This window comes from Nerophis lumbriciformis, linkage group LG03 (genome assembly GCF_033978685.3).
Source record: "Nerophis lumbriciformis linkage group LG03, RoL_Nlum_v2.1, whole genome shotgun sequence".
Classification (NCBI taxonomy): Eukaryota; Metazoa; Chordata; class Actinopteri; order Syngnathiformes; family Syngnathidae; genus Nerophis; species Nerophis lumbriciformis.
The window spans coordinates 68,111,427-68,125,497 of NC_084550.2; the positions used below are offsets into that span (position 1 = coordinate 68,111,427).

A 14,071-nucleotide genomic window follows, 5' to 3' on the forward strand; every position below is an offset into this window, starting at 1 on the left:
CAAAGTCATGTTTTCTGACGAAAGCAAATGTTGCATTTCCTTTGGAAATCGAGGTCCCAGAGTCTGGAGGAAGACAGGAGAGGCACAGGATCCATGTTGCCTGAAGTCTAGTGTAAAGTTTCCACCATCAGTGATGGTTTGGGGTGCCATGTCATCTGCTGGTGTCGGTCCACTCTGTTTCCTGAGATCCAGGGTCAACGCAGCCGTCTACCAGCAAGTTTTAGAGCACTTCATGCTTCCTGCTGCTGACCTGCTCTATGGAGATGGAGATGGAGATTTCAAGTTCCAACAGGACTTGGCGCCTGCACACAGTGCAAAATCTACCCGTGCCTGGTTTACGGACCATGGTATTTCTGTTCTAAATTGGCCCGCCAACTCCCCTGACCTTAGCCCCATAGAAAATCTGTGGGGTATTGTGAAAAGGAAGATGCAGAATGCCAGACCCAAAAACGCAGAAGAGTTGAAGGCCACTATCAGAGCAACCTGGGCTCTCATAACACCTGAGCAGTGCCAGAAACTCATCGACTCCATGCCACGCCGCATTAACGCAGTAATTGAGGCAAAAGGAGCTCCAACCAAGTATTGAATATTGTACATGCTCATATTTTTCATTTTCATACTTTTCAGTTGGCCAACATTTCTAAAAATCCCTTTTTTGTATTAGCCTTAAGTAATATTCTAATTTTGTGACACACGGAATTTTGGATTTTCATTTGTTGCCACTTCAAATCATCAATATTAAATGAAATAAACATTTGAATGCATCAGTCTGTGTGCAATGAATAAATATAATGTACAAGTTACACCTTTTGAATGCAATTACTGAAATAAATCAAGTTTTTCAAAATATTCTAATTTACTGGCTTTTACCTGTATGTATGTATGTATGTATGTATGTATGTATATATATATATATATATATATATATATATATATATATATATATATATGAATAGTTGTAGTATACGTGCCGGGGCAGTAGGGGGCAGCATGACACACCCGAGCAAAATTGCGTCACTTCCGCTTCACCACGTGACAGAAGAAGAAGGCACCTCTAATGTTTGGTGGGAGTTAACTCTTACGAAGTCGCAACAACAACAACAACAACAAACTAAAATGGGCAATAAGAGGAAAGTTTTAGTAACAGGTAAGCGATATTTTCTTAATAAACGACGGCGTCAATAAAGTAAATTGTCTCGACTTTTTGCGAGGGGGTTGAATGGTGGCCGATACCGTATATTTTGTTGTCGATGTAATACCAATTAATGCTGTTCATGTCCAGTATTGCCGATGTTAATATCGATATTTTTACTTAAATTGCTTCCCAAATCATTGACTGATTACGGGAGTTTTGCTTTTAACTTGTCGTTAATAAAATACACGATAGCCAAAGTAATAATATATCAACAAATTATTCGGCTACAATTCTCACCTTTTTCCCTTTTTATTACATACAATATTTTGAGCAAAATAAGTCAAATAAATATACAATATCAAAAACGACTAACCCCCCCTGAACGTAGACTGTTATTATTTTTGAACAGTATTATGTTTATCAAAAAATGATAATTGTGAGACTGAACAGAGATGCTGATACTACCCTCGACACTATCGATATTTGCATCGCTCTGCCCACCCTTATTGGCTATTAATACTGGGTATTGACAGGTCCATGAGCAGAAACCATAATGGTTCTAAACTCTTCTTTTGTTCAACCACACTGGAGAATAAACATTTGAGTGTTATTAATGTTTAACTTGGGTCTTTTAGACTTTGATTTACGAGACTTATTTTACTCTTATCGCCTGTTTCTTCACACAGAGATATGCATCTTCACTCACGACTGCAATGTGACACATACTGGACATACTTGCGTGCTTAGTCCGCTTCAATAAGCAACTACGGTTCAATACCGAGGCCTCAAGCAGGTTTTCAAACTTTTGTAAAAAAAAAAAAAAAAAGTCCTGCCATTTAAGTATTACATCGTTTTTAAACATTCTTTCTTGCGTCAAAATGTCACTACCAAGTTTTTTAATGAACTATCTAAAGAAATAAGAGCCAAACAAAATTTGTTGCACGCTCGCCTCCTAAACGCCGCACAGGGACACCGTCAGGGGCGCCAGTTAGCATTATTCATAAAGATTGTTCAAACCCCGTTTCCATATGAGTTGGGAAATTGTGTTAGATGTAAATATAAACGGAATACAATGATTTGCAATTTTTTTTCAACCCATATTCAGTTGAATGCACTACAAAGACAAGATATTTGATTTTCAAACTCATAAACTTTATTATTTTTTTTGCAAATAATTAACTTAGAATTTCATGGCTGCAACACGTGCCAAAGTAGTTGGGAAAGGGCATGTTCACCACTGTGTTACATGGCCTTTCCTTTTAACAACACTCAGTAAACGTTTGGGAACTGAGGAGACACATTTTTGAAGCTTCTCAGGTGGAATTCTTTCCCATTCTTGCTTGATGTACAGCTTAAGTTGTTCAACAGTCCGGGGGTCTCCGTTGTGCTATTTTAGGCTTCATAATGCGACACACATTTTCAATACAGGCAGGCAGGCCAGTCTAGTACCCGCACTCTTTTACTATGAAGCCACGTTGATGTAACACGTGGCTTGGCATTGTCTTGCTGAAATAAGCAGGGGCGTCCATGGTAACGTTGCTTGGATGGCAACATATGTTGCTCCAAAACCTGTATGTACCTTTCAGCATTAATGGCGCCTTCACAGATGTGTAAGTTACCCATGTCTTGGGCACTAATACACCCCCATACCATCACACATGCTGGCTTTTCCACTTTGCGCCTATAACAATCCGGATGGTTCTTTTCCTCTTTGGTCCGGAGGACACGGCGTCCACAGTTTCCAAAAACAATTTGAAATGTGGACTCGTCAGACCACAGAATACTTTTCCACTTTGTATCAGTCCATCTTAGATGAGCTCAGGCCCAGCGAAGCCGGCGGCGTTTCTGGGTGTTGTTGATAAACGGTTTTCGCCTTGCATAGGAGAGTTTTAACTTGCACTTACAGATGCAGCGACCAACTGTAGTTACTGACATTGGGTTTCTGAAGTGTTCCCGAGTCCATGTGGTGATATCCTTTACACACTGATGTCGCTTGTTGATGCAGTACAGCCTGAGGGATCGAAGGTCACGGGCTTAGCTGCTTACGTGCAGTGATTTCTCCAGATTCTCTGAACCCTTTGATGATATTACGGACCGTAGATGGTGAAATCCCTAAATTCCTTGCAATAGCTGGTTGAGAAGGGTTTTTCTTAAACTGTTCAACAATTTGCTCACGCATTTGTTGACAAAGTGGTGACCCTCGCCCCATCCTTGTTTGTGAATGACTGAGCATTTCATGGAATCTACTTTTATACCCAATCATGGCACCCACCTGTTCCCAATTAGCCTGTTCACCTGTGGGATGTTCCAAATAAGTGTTTGATGAGCATTCCTCAACTTTATCAGTATTTATTGCCACCTTTCCCAACTTCTTTGTCACGTGTTGCTGGCATCAAATTCTAAAGTTAATGATTATTTGCAAAAAAAAAAAAAGTTTATGAGTTTGAACATCAAATATGTTGTCTTTGTAGCATATTCAACTGAATATGGGTTGAAAAGGATTTGCAAATCATTGTATTCCGTTTATATTTACATCTAACACAATTTCCCAACTCATATGGAAATGGGGTTTGTATTATTATGGCAGCTCTTGTACTGGATCGACATAATGGGCAATGTGCATATTTAATGTTTTAAAAGTCCCCTATTTTATTTTTAAAGCAATTTTGAATGTCTCAGAAGTTTTGGAAGAGTGCGTTCGTCAAAATCGAGCCTTTATGCTGGATTTTATCAATCAATCAATGTTTACTTATATAGCCCTAAATCACGAGTGTCTCAAAGGGCTGCACAAGCCACAACGACATCCTCGCATTTTAGACAATTTACTGGAAACATGTTGTTTTGTGTGTCTTAAGCTTTAATGCTAATAAGCTAGGGGCGTAACGGTACGTGTATTTGTATTGAACCGTTTCGGTACGGGGGTTTCGGTTCGGTTCGGAGGTGTACCGAACGAGTTTCCACATGAACATAATAAGTAGCCGCCTCCGCTTCCTTCTGCCTATGTCTCTGTCAGTACTCTACACAGCACCCAGCATTGTCCCACCCACACAACCATCTGATTGGTTACAACCATAGCGGTAACATCCAATCAGCAGTGCGTATTCAGAGCGGTAACAGCCAATCAGCAGTGCGTATTCAGAGCGGTAACAGCCAATCAGCAGTGCGTATTCAGAGCGGTAACAGCCAATCAGCAGTGCGTATTCAGAGCGGTAACAGCCAATCAGCAGTGCGTATTCAGAGCGCATGTAGTCAGTGCTTAGCGTTTAGCAGGTAAGCATCAGGCAGCGGACTCACCCCAAATTAAAATAAACACCTCCCAGTCAACTACTAGTAACATCACTATGAGCCCGTTGACCTTCTAGAAACAAACTGTAGCTCAGCTCGCTCGCAGTCCTGGCTTGAGGTGAAGGCTAATTTGCTTTTAGTGTAACGTTAGCTAATTTTGCGGTGTGTGTGTGTGTTATGGACAGCAAAGCCCTGTTTGTCTGTTATTTCACTTTACCTTTTTCTGTGTTGATTGAGCTGTGTTGAAGCAGCAAAAAAGGACATTACGTTAAATGAAGAGTTTCTGTCTCTGATAGTTGATATAATAATGTAAGTGCATCATTAAGCCTACATGAACTCCATGGTGTTCAGGGATGAATAGTCTCTCCTGTTGCTATTGTACCATTTTTTTCAGCTATAGTTACATTAATTATTAGAAATGCAGCAGCCTACCGTATTTTCCGCACCATAAGGCGCCCTGGGTTATAAGCCGCGCCTTCAATGAACGGCATATTTCAAAACTTTGTCCACCTATAAGACGTCCCGTGTTATAAGCCGCATCTAACTGCGCTAAAGGAATGTCAAAAAAACAGTCAGATAGGTCAGTCAAACTTTAATAATATATTAAAAACCAGCGTGATGTGGGCGCGCATGGAGTCGTATATCAACATGGACGGAGCTGCGTGAAAAAAGCCACCCGGCCTCTTCGCGTAAACTTAAACTTACCTTAACCACTCGCTCATCTTTTCTTCATCCATCCCTTCGAGTTAGCTTTTATGATGACGCCGGCTGGAAAGGTCTCTTTTGGCAAGGTCTTCCTTTTGAATATCACCATGGGTGGAAGTTTCTGGCCATTAGCATGGCAAGCTAGAACCACAGTGAAGGATGACTTCTCATTCCCTGTGGTGCGAATATTCACCGTACGTGCTCTCGTTGTATCCACAGTGCGGTTCACAGGAATATCAAAAGTCAGTGGAACCTCGTCCGTCCATGTTGATAATGTTCTCTGGCCGGATCTTTTTTTTCAGCTATCTTGCTTTTACAATATGCGCGGAAAGTAGCCAGCTTTTCTTGAAAGTCTTTAGGCAGTTGCTGTGAAATAGTAATCCGTGTGCGGATGGAGAGATTGCGTCTTTTCATGAACCGGATCCCTGTCGCTTAGTAGGAGCCATTTTGTGGTCTTTACAGATGTAAACACGCAAAGGAAATGAAACGTACGGTAATATCCACGCGCTTTTTCTTCTTCTACGCGGGCGGGTGGTTGCTTACAGTAGAAGAAGAAGCGCTTCCTGTTCTATGGGGGCGGGTGCTTACCTTGGCGGTTGCTTGCGTAGAAGAAGAAGCACTTCCTCTTCTACGGGGAAAAAAGATGGCGGCTGTTTACCGTAGTTGCGAGACCGAAACTTTATGAAAATGAATCTTAATATTTATCCATATATAAAGCGCACCGGGTTATAAGGCGCACTGTCAGCTTTTGAGAAAATTTGTGGTTTTTAGGTGCGCCTTATAGTGCGGAAAATACGGTAGTTTTGAATGGCAGGGTCCCTGCTCTCAATAAAAATCAACTACAGTCTTCCCAAATGCTGTAATAAATTAAGCATGATGAGTTGACTTGAAACTGTTTAATGCTGCACTTTTTATATGTAGAAGAAAAGTTTTGTCATTGTATTTAATCTGAGCAACAACTTGAGGCAGTTTAATGTTGATTAACGTGGGCAGAATTATTATAGTGTTCCCAATGTTAAAAGGATAAAGCCATTGTTTACAAATTTGGTAAATAAATAACCCAAAAGATTATATTTTGTTGTTTTCTTACTGTACCTTGTTCATGCCTGCAAGAAGCGCTTTTGTGCACTTTATCCATCTTTTGCTGGATAAAGTGTACTGTAAGGCTTGTTCAGCATAATAGACGTAATAGAAATACATGAAGGAGGGGAAAAGTGTATGTGCATTTGAACAATCGTATGTGGAATGTGTAGACATGTGTATATGTACAGTCGTGGTCAAAAGTTTACATACACTTGTAAAGAACATCATGTCATGGCTGTCTTGAGTTTGCAATCATTTCTACAACTCTTATTTTGAGTGATTGGAGCACATACTTGTTGGTCACAAAAAACATTCATGAAGTTTGCTTCTTTTATGAATTTATTATGGGTCTACTGAAAATGTGAGCAAATGTGCTGGGTCAAAAGTATACATACAGCAACATACATTATCAATTTGGGTGATGTAGAAAAGTTACAATCAAGTCAATTTAGCTTCATGATTGACGACACCTGTTGACTTCTCTGAGCCCATTCAAATAGGGCTCATGTGATGCAGTCATTAGACTCGGTTACAAACACGACAATGGGGAGAGTCAAAGGAACTCAACACAGATCTGAAAAAACTAACCATTGACTTGAACAAGTCAGGAAAGTCACTTGGAGCCATTTCAAAGCCGCTTAAAGGGGAACATTATCACAATTTCAGAATGGTTAAAACCATTGAAAATCAGTTCCCAGTGGCTTATTATATTTTTCGAAGTTTTTTTCAAATTTTTACCCACCACGCAATATCCCTAAAAAAGCTTCAAAGTGCCTGATTTTAACCATCGTTATATACACACGTCCATTTTCCTGTGACGTCACATAGTGAAGCCAACACAAACAAACATGGCGGAAAGAACAGCAAGATATAGCGACATTAGCTCGGATTCAGACTCGGATTTCAGCGGCTTAAGCGATTCAACAGATTACGCATGTATTGAAACGGATGGTTGTAGAGTGGAGGCAGGTAGCGAAAACGAAATTGAAGAAGAAACTGAAGCTATTGAGCCATATCGGTTTGAACCGTATGCAAGCGAAACCGACGAAAACGACACGACAGCCAGCGACACGGGAGAAAGCGAGGACGAATTCGGCGATCGCCTTCTAACCAACGATTGGTATGTGTTTGTTTGGCATTAAAGGAAACTAACAACTATGAACTAGGTTTACAGCATATGAAATATATTTGGCAACAACATGCACTTTGAGAGTGCAGACAGCCCAATTTTCATCAATTAATATATTCTGTAGACATACCCTCATCCGCTCTCTTTTCCTGAAAGCTGATCTGTCCAGTTTTGGAGTTGATGTCAGCAGGCCAGGGAAGCTAGGGTCGATAGGGGGTTTAGCTCGCTCGTCTGCGGGAACAAACTGCCACCATTGCTTGCCGTGCTCCCGAGGTCCTTTGTCCCTGAATTGCTCACACACTCCGGCAGATTCAATGGGGGTCTGGCGGCAGATTTCTTTGACTTTATCGTTGGAAATGCATCTGCTTTGAGTGTCGCAGGATATCCACACATTCTTGCCATCTCTGTCGTAGCATAGCTTTCGTCGGTAAAGTGTGCGGAACAAACGTCCAATTTCTTGCCACTTTCGCATCTTTGGGCCACTGGTGCAACTTGAATCCGTCCCTGTTCGTGTTGTTACACCCTCCGACAACACACCGACGAGGCATGATGTCTCCAAGGTACGGAAAACAGTCGAAAAAACGGAAAATAACAGAGCTGATTTGACTCGGTGTTTGAGAAAATGGCGGATTGCTTCCCGATGTGACGTCACATTAAGATCCCAAGAGCAACTGTGCAGACAATTGTTGGTAAGTATAAAGTGCATGGCACAGTTTTGTCACTGCCACGATCAGGAAAAAAACGCAAGCTATCACCTGCTGCTGAGAGAAAATTGGTCAGGATGATCAAGAGCTGCTGGAACACATGTGTCAGTGTCCACAGTCAAGCGTGTTTTGCATCGCCATGGACTGAGAGGGTACCATGCAAGAAGGAAGCACTTGCTCCAGAAGCGACACCTTAAGGCTCGTCTAAAGTTTGCTGCTGATCACATGGACAAAGATAAGACCTTCTGGAGGAAAGTTCTGTGGTCAGATGAAGCAAAAATTGAGCTGTTTGGCCACAAAGCCCAGCAATATGTTTGGAGGAGAAAAGGAGAGGCCTTTAATCCCAGGAACACCACACCTACCGTCAAGCATGGTGGTGGTAGTATTATGCTCTGAGCCTGTTTTGCTGCCAATGGAACTGGTGCTTTACAGAGAGTAAATTACCAAAATTATTTGCTGTTCACCGCTCCCCTCACCTCCCAGGGGGAGAACAAGGGTATGGGTCAAACGCAGAGAGTAATTTCACCACACCGAGTGTGTGTGTGACTATCAGTGGTACTTTAACTATATTTAGAAGGTCCGGCGGGCCGGATTGAAAATGTTAATGCCCAGGTCTGCCCTACACTCACATTTTAACAGCAAGGCATGCTGGGTTTGCTGAAGAAAAACAACACGGGTAAATCTGCCGAAGCTCCCAAGTCTGTAGCACACTGAATAGTTGGGCATAGAAGCCCGTGCATTATTTTAAAGATGTGTAGTGAAGCCTGTTTTTTTCTTCTTGTGTTCATGTGTAAAGGTCCTGTAATCTCTGGAACAAATAAGTAAAGGAGATGATAGATTTGTCTGACATTTGGCGCTCATACACAAGGACACATACTGTTGGAAGGTCATTCAAAGGTCAAATGTTCCGTACAAGGAGACCTTTAAGTTTTATTTTGGATTTGTTGCATTGCTCTGCAGGGTTCGAGCCCTTCGGAGAACATGCTGTGAACTCCAGCTGGGTGGCAGTGCAGGTAATGACTAACTTCTTAATATTCAAGTGTGTCCCTCACCACACAATACATTAGTGCAGGGGGGTCAAACTCGTCTTTGGTGAGGGCCACATCGCAAGTATGGGGGCCCTTAGAGGGCCACTTCCAACTGTAAATATTGATGAATTTAAATGTATGTTAGCCTCCTTACACAATTTGGATAGGCAATTGTGTTTGATTATTGTCATTTTTACCAAAAGATTGATGGCTAACTTGCTTTGAAGTGGTAAGTCCAGGTGACGAGCAGATATTTATGTTACAGAATATATTTTTTATAACCAAAAAATGCTTGTTGCATGCACAGTGTCAAGGCTTGGACTATGACGTGGTTTGTTTTCCCATGGTGCAAAGGAATTGGAGTGAAGTTAAATACATGATTTAATAAAAGATTATAAAAAGTATAAACAAAAGGTGCGCACAAGGCGGGGAACAAACTTGGCTAATAAAACAAAACTCGCACAAAGGCAGAACTATGGGAAAAAAAAGGAACAAACAAAAGGCGCTCACAGCGGAGGTACAAAACAGTGGCTTGAATAAACAAAAAACTTACGTGACAAGAAAAGAGCAGCATGAACTATGACCTGGACAGAGTAAGCAGAGTGTCAAGAGTGCAGAGCATGAATGTGATGTCGCCAGGCCGACCAACAGAAAATGACAGGCTTAAATAGTCATGTGGTGATTGAAAACAGGTGCGTGAGTCGTGAGGACAGGTGAACTGATTGGTAGTCATGGAAACAAAGAACAAACAAAGAAACAGAAACTGACAGAGTGCACAAACCAAACATAACATAGCCAAACTAAACATGATCACCAAGACATGACACACAGATAATACTAAACGTTTTACAATATGTATTAGGGATGGTAAAAAAAAACGATTCACATCCGCATTGCTATTTTTATTTATTCGATTCTAAATTGAGTCATGATTTTTAAGAATGGATGTAAAAATCATATATATATATATATATATATATATATATATATATATATATATATATATATATATATATAGTTGTATGATGTTTATGAATCAATAAAAAAAATTATACATTTCTATATATATAACCTATTAATGAGCAATATGTAGTATTCATTACCGTTTTTCATTACGCTTCTGTTACTATATGTATAAACCTGCAACATAATTCTCCATTGTGGGATGAATAAAAGTCTTATCTTATAATATCTACATTTTTGGATTATAAACATTAAACGAGAGTTTATATTATTTTTAATTATTAATATTGATACTGTTACTTGTGTGCATTTTTGGTTTTCCTTTATTTCAGTGTTGTATTTCCGAAGTTTGTGTTTAGTTTTTCTTAATTGCTTTGTAAAGTTCCACCCCAAGTGTTGGGTTAGAGTTGCTCTTGTCGTAAATGTCATGACAGGTTTGGACTTTGTTTATTTTATTTACTGTGTTTAGTATCGTTTCCTTTCCAGTGCTCTTATTTTCAGTTTGCCTCATTACTTTGGCCCCAGCTCTGCCTCCCACACCTGTGCCTGACTGGCAATCTGAGCACACCTGTCCCTGGTTGCCAAACAGGCTTCTGTATAAGCCAGCCTGCCCTGCACAATCATTGTTTGTTTCCATTGCATGTGCACTTCCCAGTTGCACTATTATTTAAGTCATGTAGAAACGCCTGACATCTTGGGATTCAAGACCAACAGAACCTAACAGCTCTATTTTATTTGTCATATTAAAATTCTGTGATTTTTGGGGAATAACATTTAAATACATTTTTTCTAATAAATCAAGAATAAATTCTGAATGAAATCGTCACTCCAAATCGTGAGGTAGCCAAAGATTCCCAGCTCTAATATGCAGTGATTTTTTTTTTTTTATGTCAAAATGAACATAAATACTTATAGCCAGAAAATACGCAGATCATTTCCAGCCTTTGACGGGCCACATAAAAATGAAGTGGCGGACCACATTTGACCCCCGGGGCCTTGAGTTTGACACCCTTGCATTAATGCATGGTTGACGTGTGTGTTTGCTGCTCTCACAGGAACTGGAGCGCCTTGGACTGGGTGACGCTGTAGACCTCCACGTGTGTGAGGTGCCTGTGGAGTACCAGGCCGTTCAGAGTCTCCTTCCGTCGCTATGGAAACAGCACACGCCACAGGTGACTGACCAATCCCACGCTCTTTAACTCCCACCTTCTTAAAGGGGAACATTATCACAATTTCAGAATGGGTTAAAACCATTAAAAATCAGTTCCCAGTGGCTTATTATATTTTTCGAAGTTTTTTTAAAAATTTTACCCATCACGCAATATCCCTAAAAAAAGCTTCAAAGTGCCTGATTTTAACCACCCGTCCATTTTCCTGTGACGTCACATAGTGAAGCCAACACAAACAAAAATGGCGGAAAGAACAGCAAGCTATAGCGACATTAGCTAGGATTCAGACTCGGATTTCAGCGGCTTAAGCGATTCAACAGATTACGCATGATTGTAGTGTGGAGGCAGGTAGCAAAAACGAAATTGAAGAAGAAACTGAAGCTATTGAGCCATATGGGTTTGAACCATATGCAAGCGAAACCGACACGACAGCCAGCGACACGGGAGAAAGCGAGGACGAATTCGGCGATCGCCTTCTAACCAACGATTGGTATGTGTTTGTTTGGCATTAAAGGAAACTAACAACTATGAACTAGGTTTACAGCATATGAAATACATTTGGCAACAACATGCACTTTGAGAGTGCAGACAGCCCAATTTTCATCAATTAATATATTCTGTAGACATACCCTCATGTCAGCAGGCCAGGGAAGCTAGGGTCGATATTCTTCTCTTGATCATCTTCGGGACGGTGTGAGCCAAGACATCCAGGGGGTTTGACTCGCTCGTCTGCGGGAACAAATTGCCGCCATTGCTTGCCGTGCTACCGAGGTCCTTTGTCCCTGAATTGCTCACACACTCCGGCAGATTCAATGGGGGTCTGGCGGCAGATTTCTTTGACTTTATCGTTGGCGTAGCATAGCTTTCGTCGGTAAAGTGTGCGGAACAAACGTCCAATTTATTGCCACTTTCGCATCTTTGGGCCACTGGTGCAACTTGAATCCGTCCCTGTTCGTGTTGTTACACCCTCCGACAACACACCGACGAGGCATGATGTCTCCAAGGTACGGAAAACAGTTGAAAAAAACGGAAAATAACAGAGCTGATTTGACTCGGTGTTTGAGAAAATGGCGGATTGCTTCCCGATGTGACGTCACAACGAATATTAGAAAGGCGTTTAATTCGCCAAAATTCACCCATTTAGAGTTCGGAAATCGGTTAAAAAAATATATGGTCTTTTTTCTGCAACATCAAGGTATATATTGACGCTTACATAGGTCTGGTGATAATGTTCCCCTTTAACAAGTATTAGTGATATTGGTATTATAAACGCTAACGCAGACCAACTATATATATATATATTTATATATATATATATATATATATATATATATATATATATATATACAAACCTTGCTCTAAGTCAGGGGTCCCCAAACGTTTTGACTCGGGGGCCGCATTGGGTTAAAACAATTTGACCGGGGGCCGGGCTGTGTCTGTATATCCATCCATCCATCCATCCATCCATCTTCTTCCTCTTATCCGAGGTCGGGTCGCGGGGGCAGCAGCCTAAGCAGGGAAGCCCAGACTTCCCTCTCCCCAGCCACTTCGTCCAGCTCCTCCAGGGGGATCCCGAGGCGTTCCCAGGCCAGCCGGGAGACATAGTCTTCCCAACGTGTCCTGGGTCTTCCCCGTGGCCTCCTACCGGTCGGATGTGCCCTAAACACCTCCCGAGGGAGGCGTTCGGGTGGCATCCTGACCACATGCCCGAACCACCTCATCTGGCTCCTCTCGATGTGGAGGAGCAGCGGCTTTACTTTGAGCTCCCCCCGGATGACAGAGCTTCTCACCCTATCTCTAAGGGAGATCCCCGCCACCCGGCGGAGGAAACTCATTTCGGCCGCTTGTACCCGTGATCTTGTCCTTTCGGTCACAACCCAAAGCTCATGACCATAGGTGAGGAAGGGAACGTAGATCGACCGGTATATCGAGAGCTTTGCCTTCCGGCTCAGCTCCTTCTTCACCACAACGGATTGATACAGCGTCCGCATTACTGAAGACGCCGCACCGATCCGCCTGTCGATCTCACGATCCACTCTTCCCTCACTCGTGAACAAGACTCCGAGGTACTTGAACTCCTCCACTTAGGGCAAGATCTCCTCCCCAACCCGGAGATGGCACTCCACCCTTTTCCGGGCGAGAACCATGGACTCGGACTTGGAGGTGCTGATTCTCTGTATATGTGTATATATATATATATATATATATGTGTGTGTGTGTGTGTGTGTTTTAGGGGTGTAACGGTACACAAAAATTTCGGTTCGGTACGTACCTCGGTTCAGAGGTCACGGTTTGGTTCATTTTCGGTACAGTAAAAAAACATCAAAATATACATTTTTGGTTATTTATTTACCAAATTTGTCCCTGAATTGCTCACACCCTCCGGCAGATTCAATGGGGGTCTGGCGGCAGATTTCTTTGACTTTATCGTTGGAAATGCATCTGCTTTGAGTGTCGCAGGATATCCACACATTCTTGCCATCTCTGTCGTAGCGTAGCTTTCGTCGGTAAAGTGTGCGGAACAAACGTCCAATTTCTTGCCACTTTCGCATCTTTGGGCCACTGGTGCAACTTGAATCCGTCCCTGTTGGTGTTGTTACACCCTCCGACAACACACCGACGAGGCATGATGTCTCCAAGGTACGGAAAACAGTCGAAAAAACGGAAAATAACAGAGCTGATTTGACTCGGTGTTTGAGAAAATGGCGGATTGCTTCCCGATGAGCGAATATTAGAAAGGCGTTTAATTCGCCAAAATTCACCCATTTAGAGTTCGGAAATCGGTTAAAAAGATATACCGTATTTTCCGCACCATAAGGCGCCCTGGGTTATAAGCCGCGCCTTCAATGAACGGCATATTTCAAAACTTT

The 14,071-nt window shown here is 41.9% G+C and overlaps 1 protein-coding gene across 1 annotated transcript in view; it reads left to right on the forward strand.

Moving 5' to 3' along the window:
• Positions 1–1,034: 1,034 nt before the first annotated feature.
• LOC133589026 (pyroglutamyl-peptidase 1-like) overlaps positions 1,035–14,071 on the forward strand; it is a 29,347-nt gene continuing 16,310 nt past the window's right edge. The window contains exons 1-3 of the mRNA XM_061941696.1: positions 1,035–1,147; positions 9,002–9,054; positions 11,088–11,204. Of these exons, the coding sequence (XP_061797680.1) occupies positions 1,117–1,147; positions 9,002–9,054; positions 11,088–11,204 (201 nt within the window). The 5' untranslated portion in view covers positions 1,035–1,116. The remainder of the gene's footprint in view (positions 1,148–9,001; positions 9,055–11,087; positions 11,205–14,071) is intronic.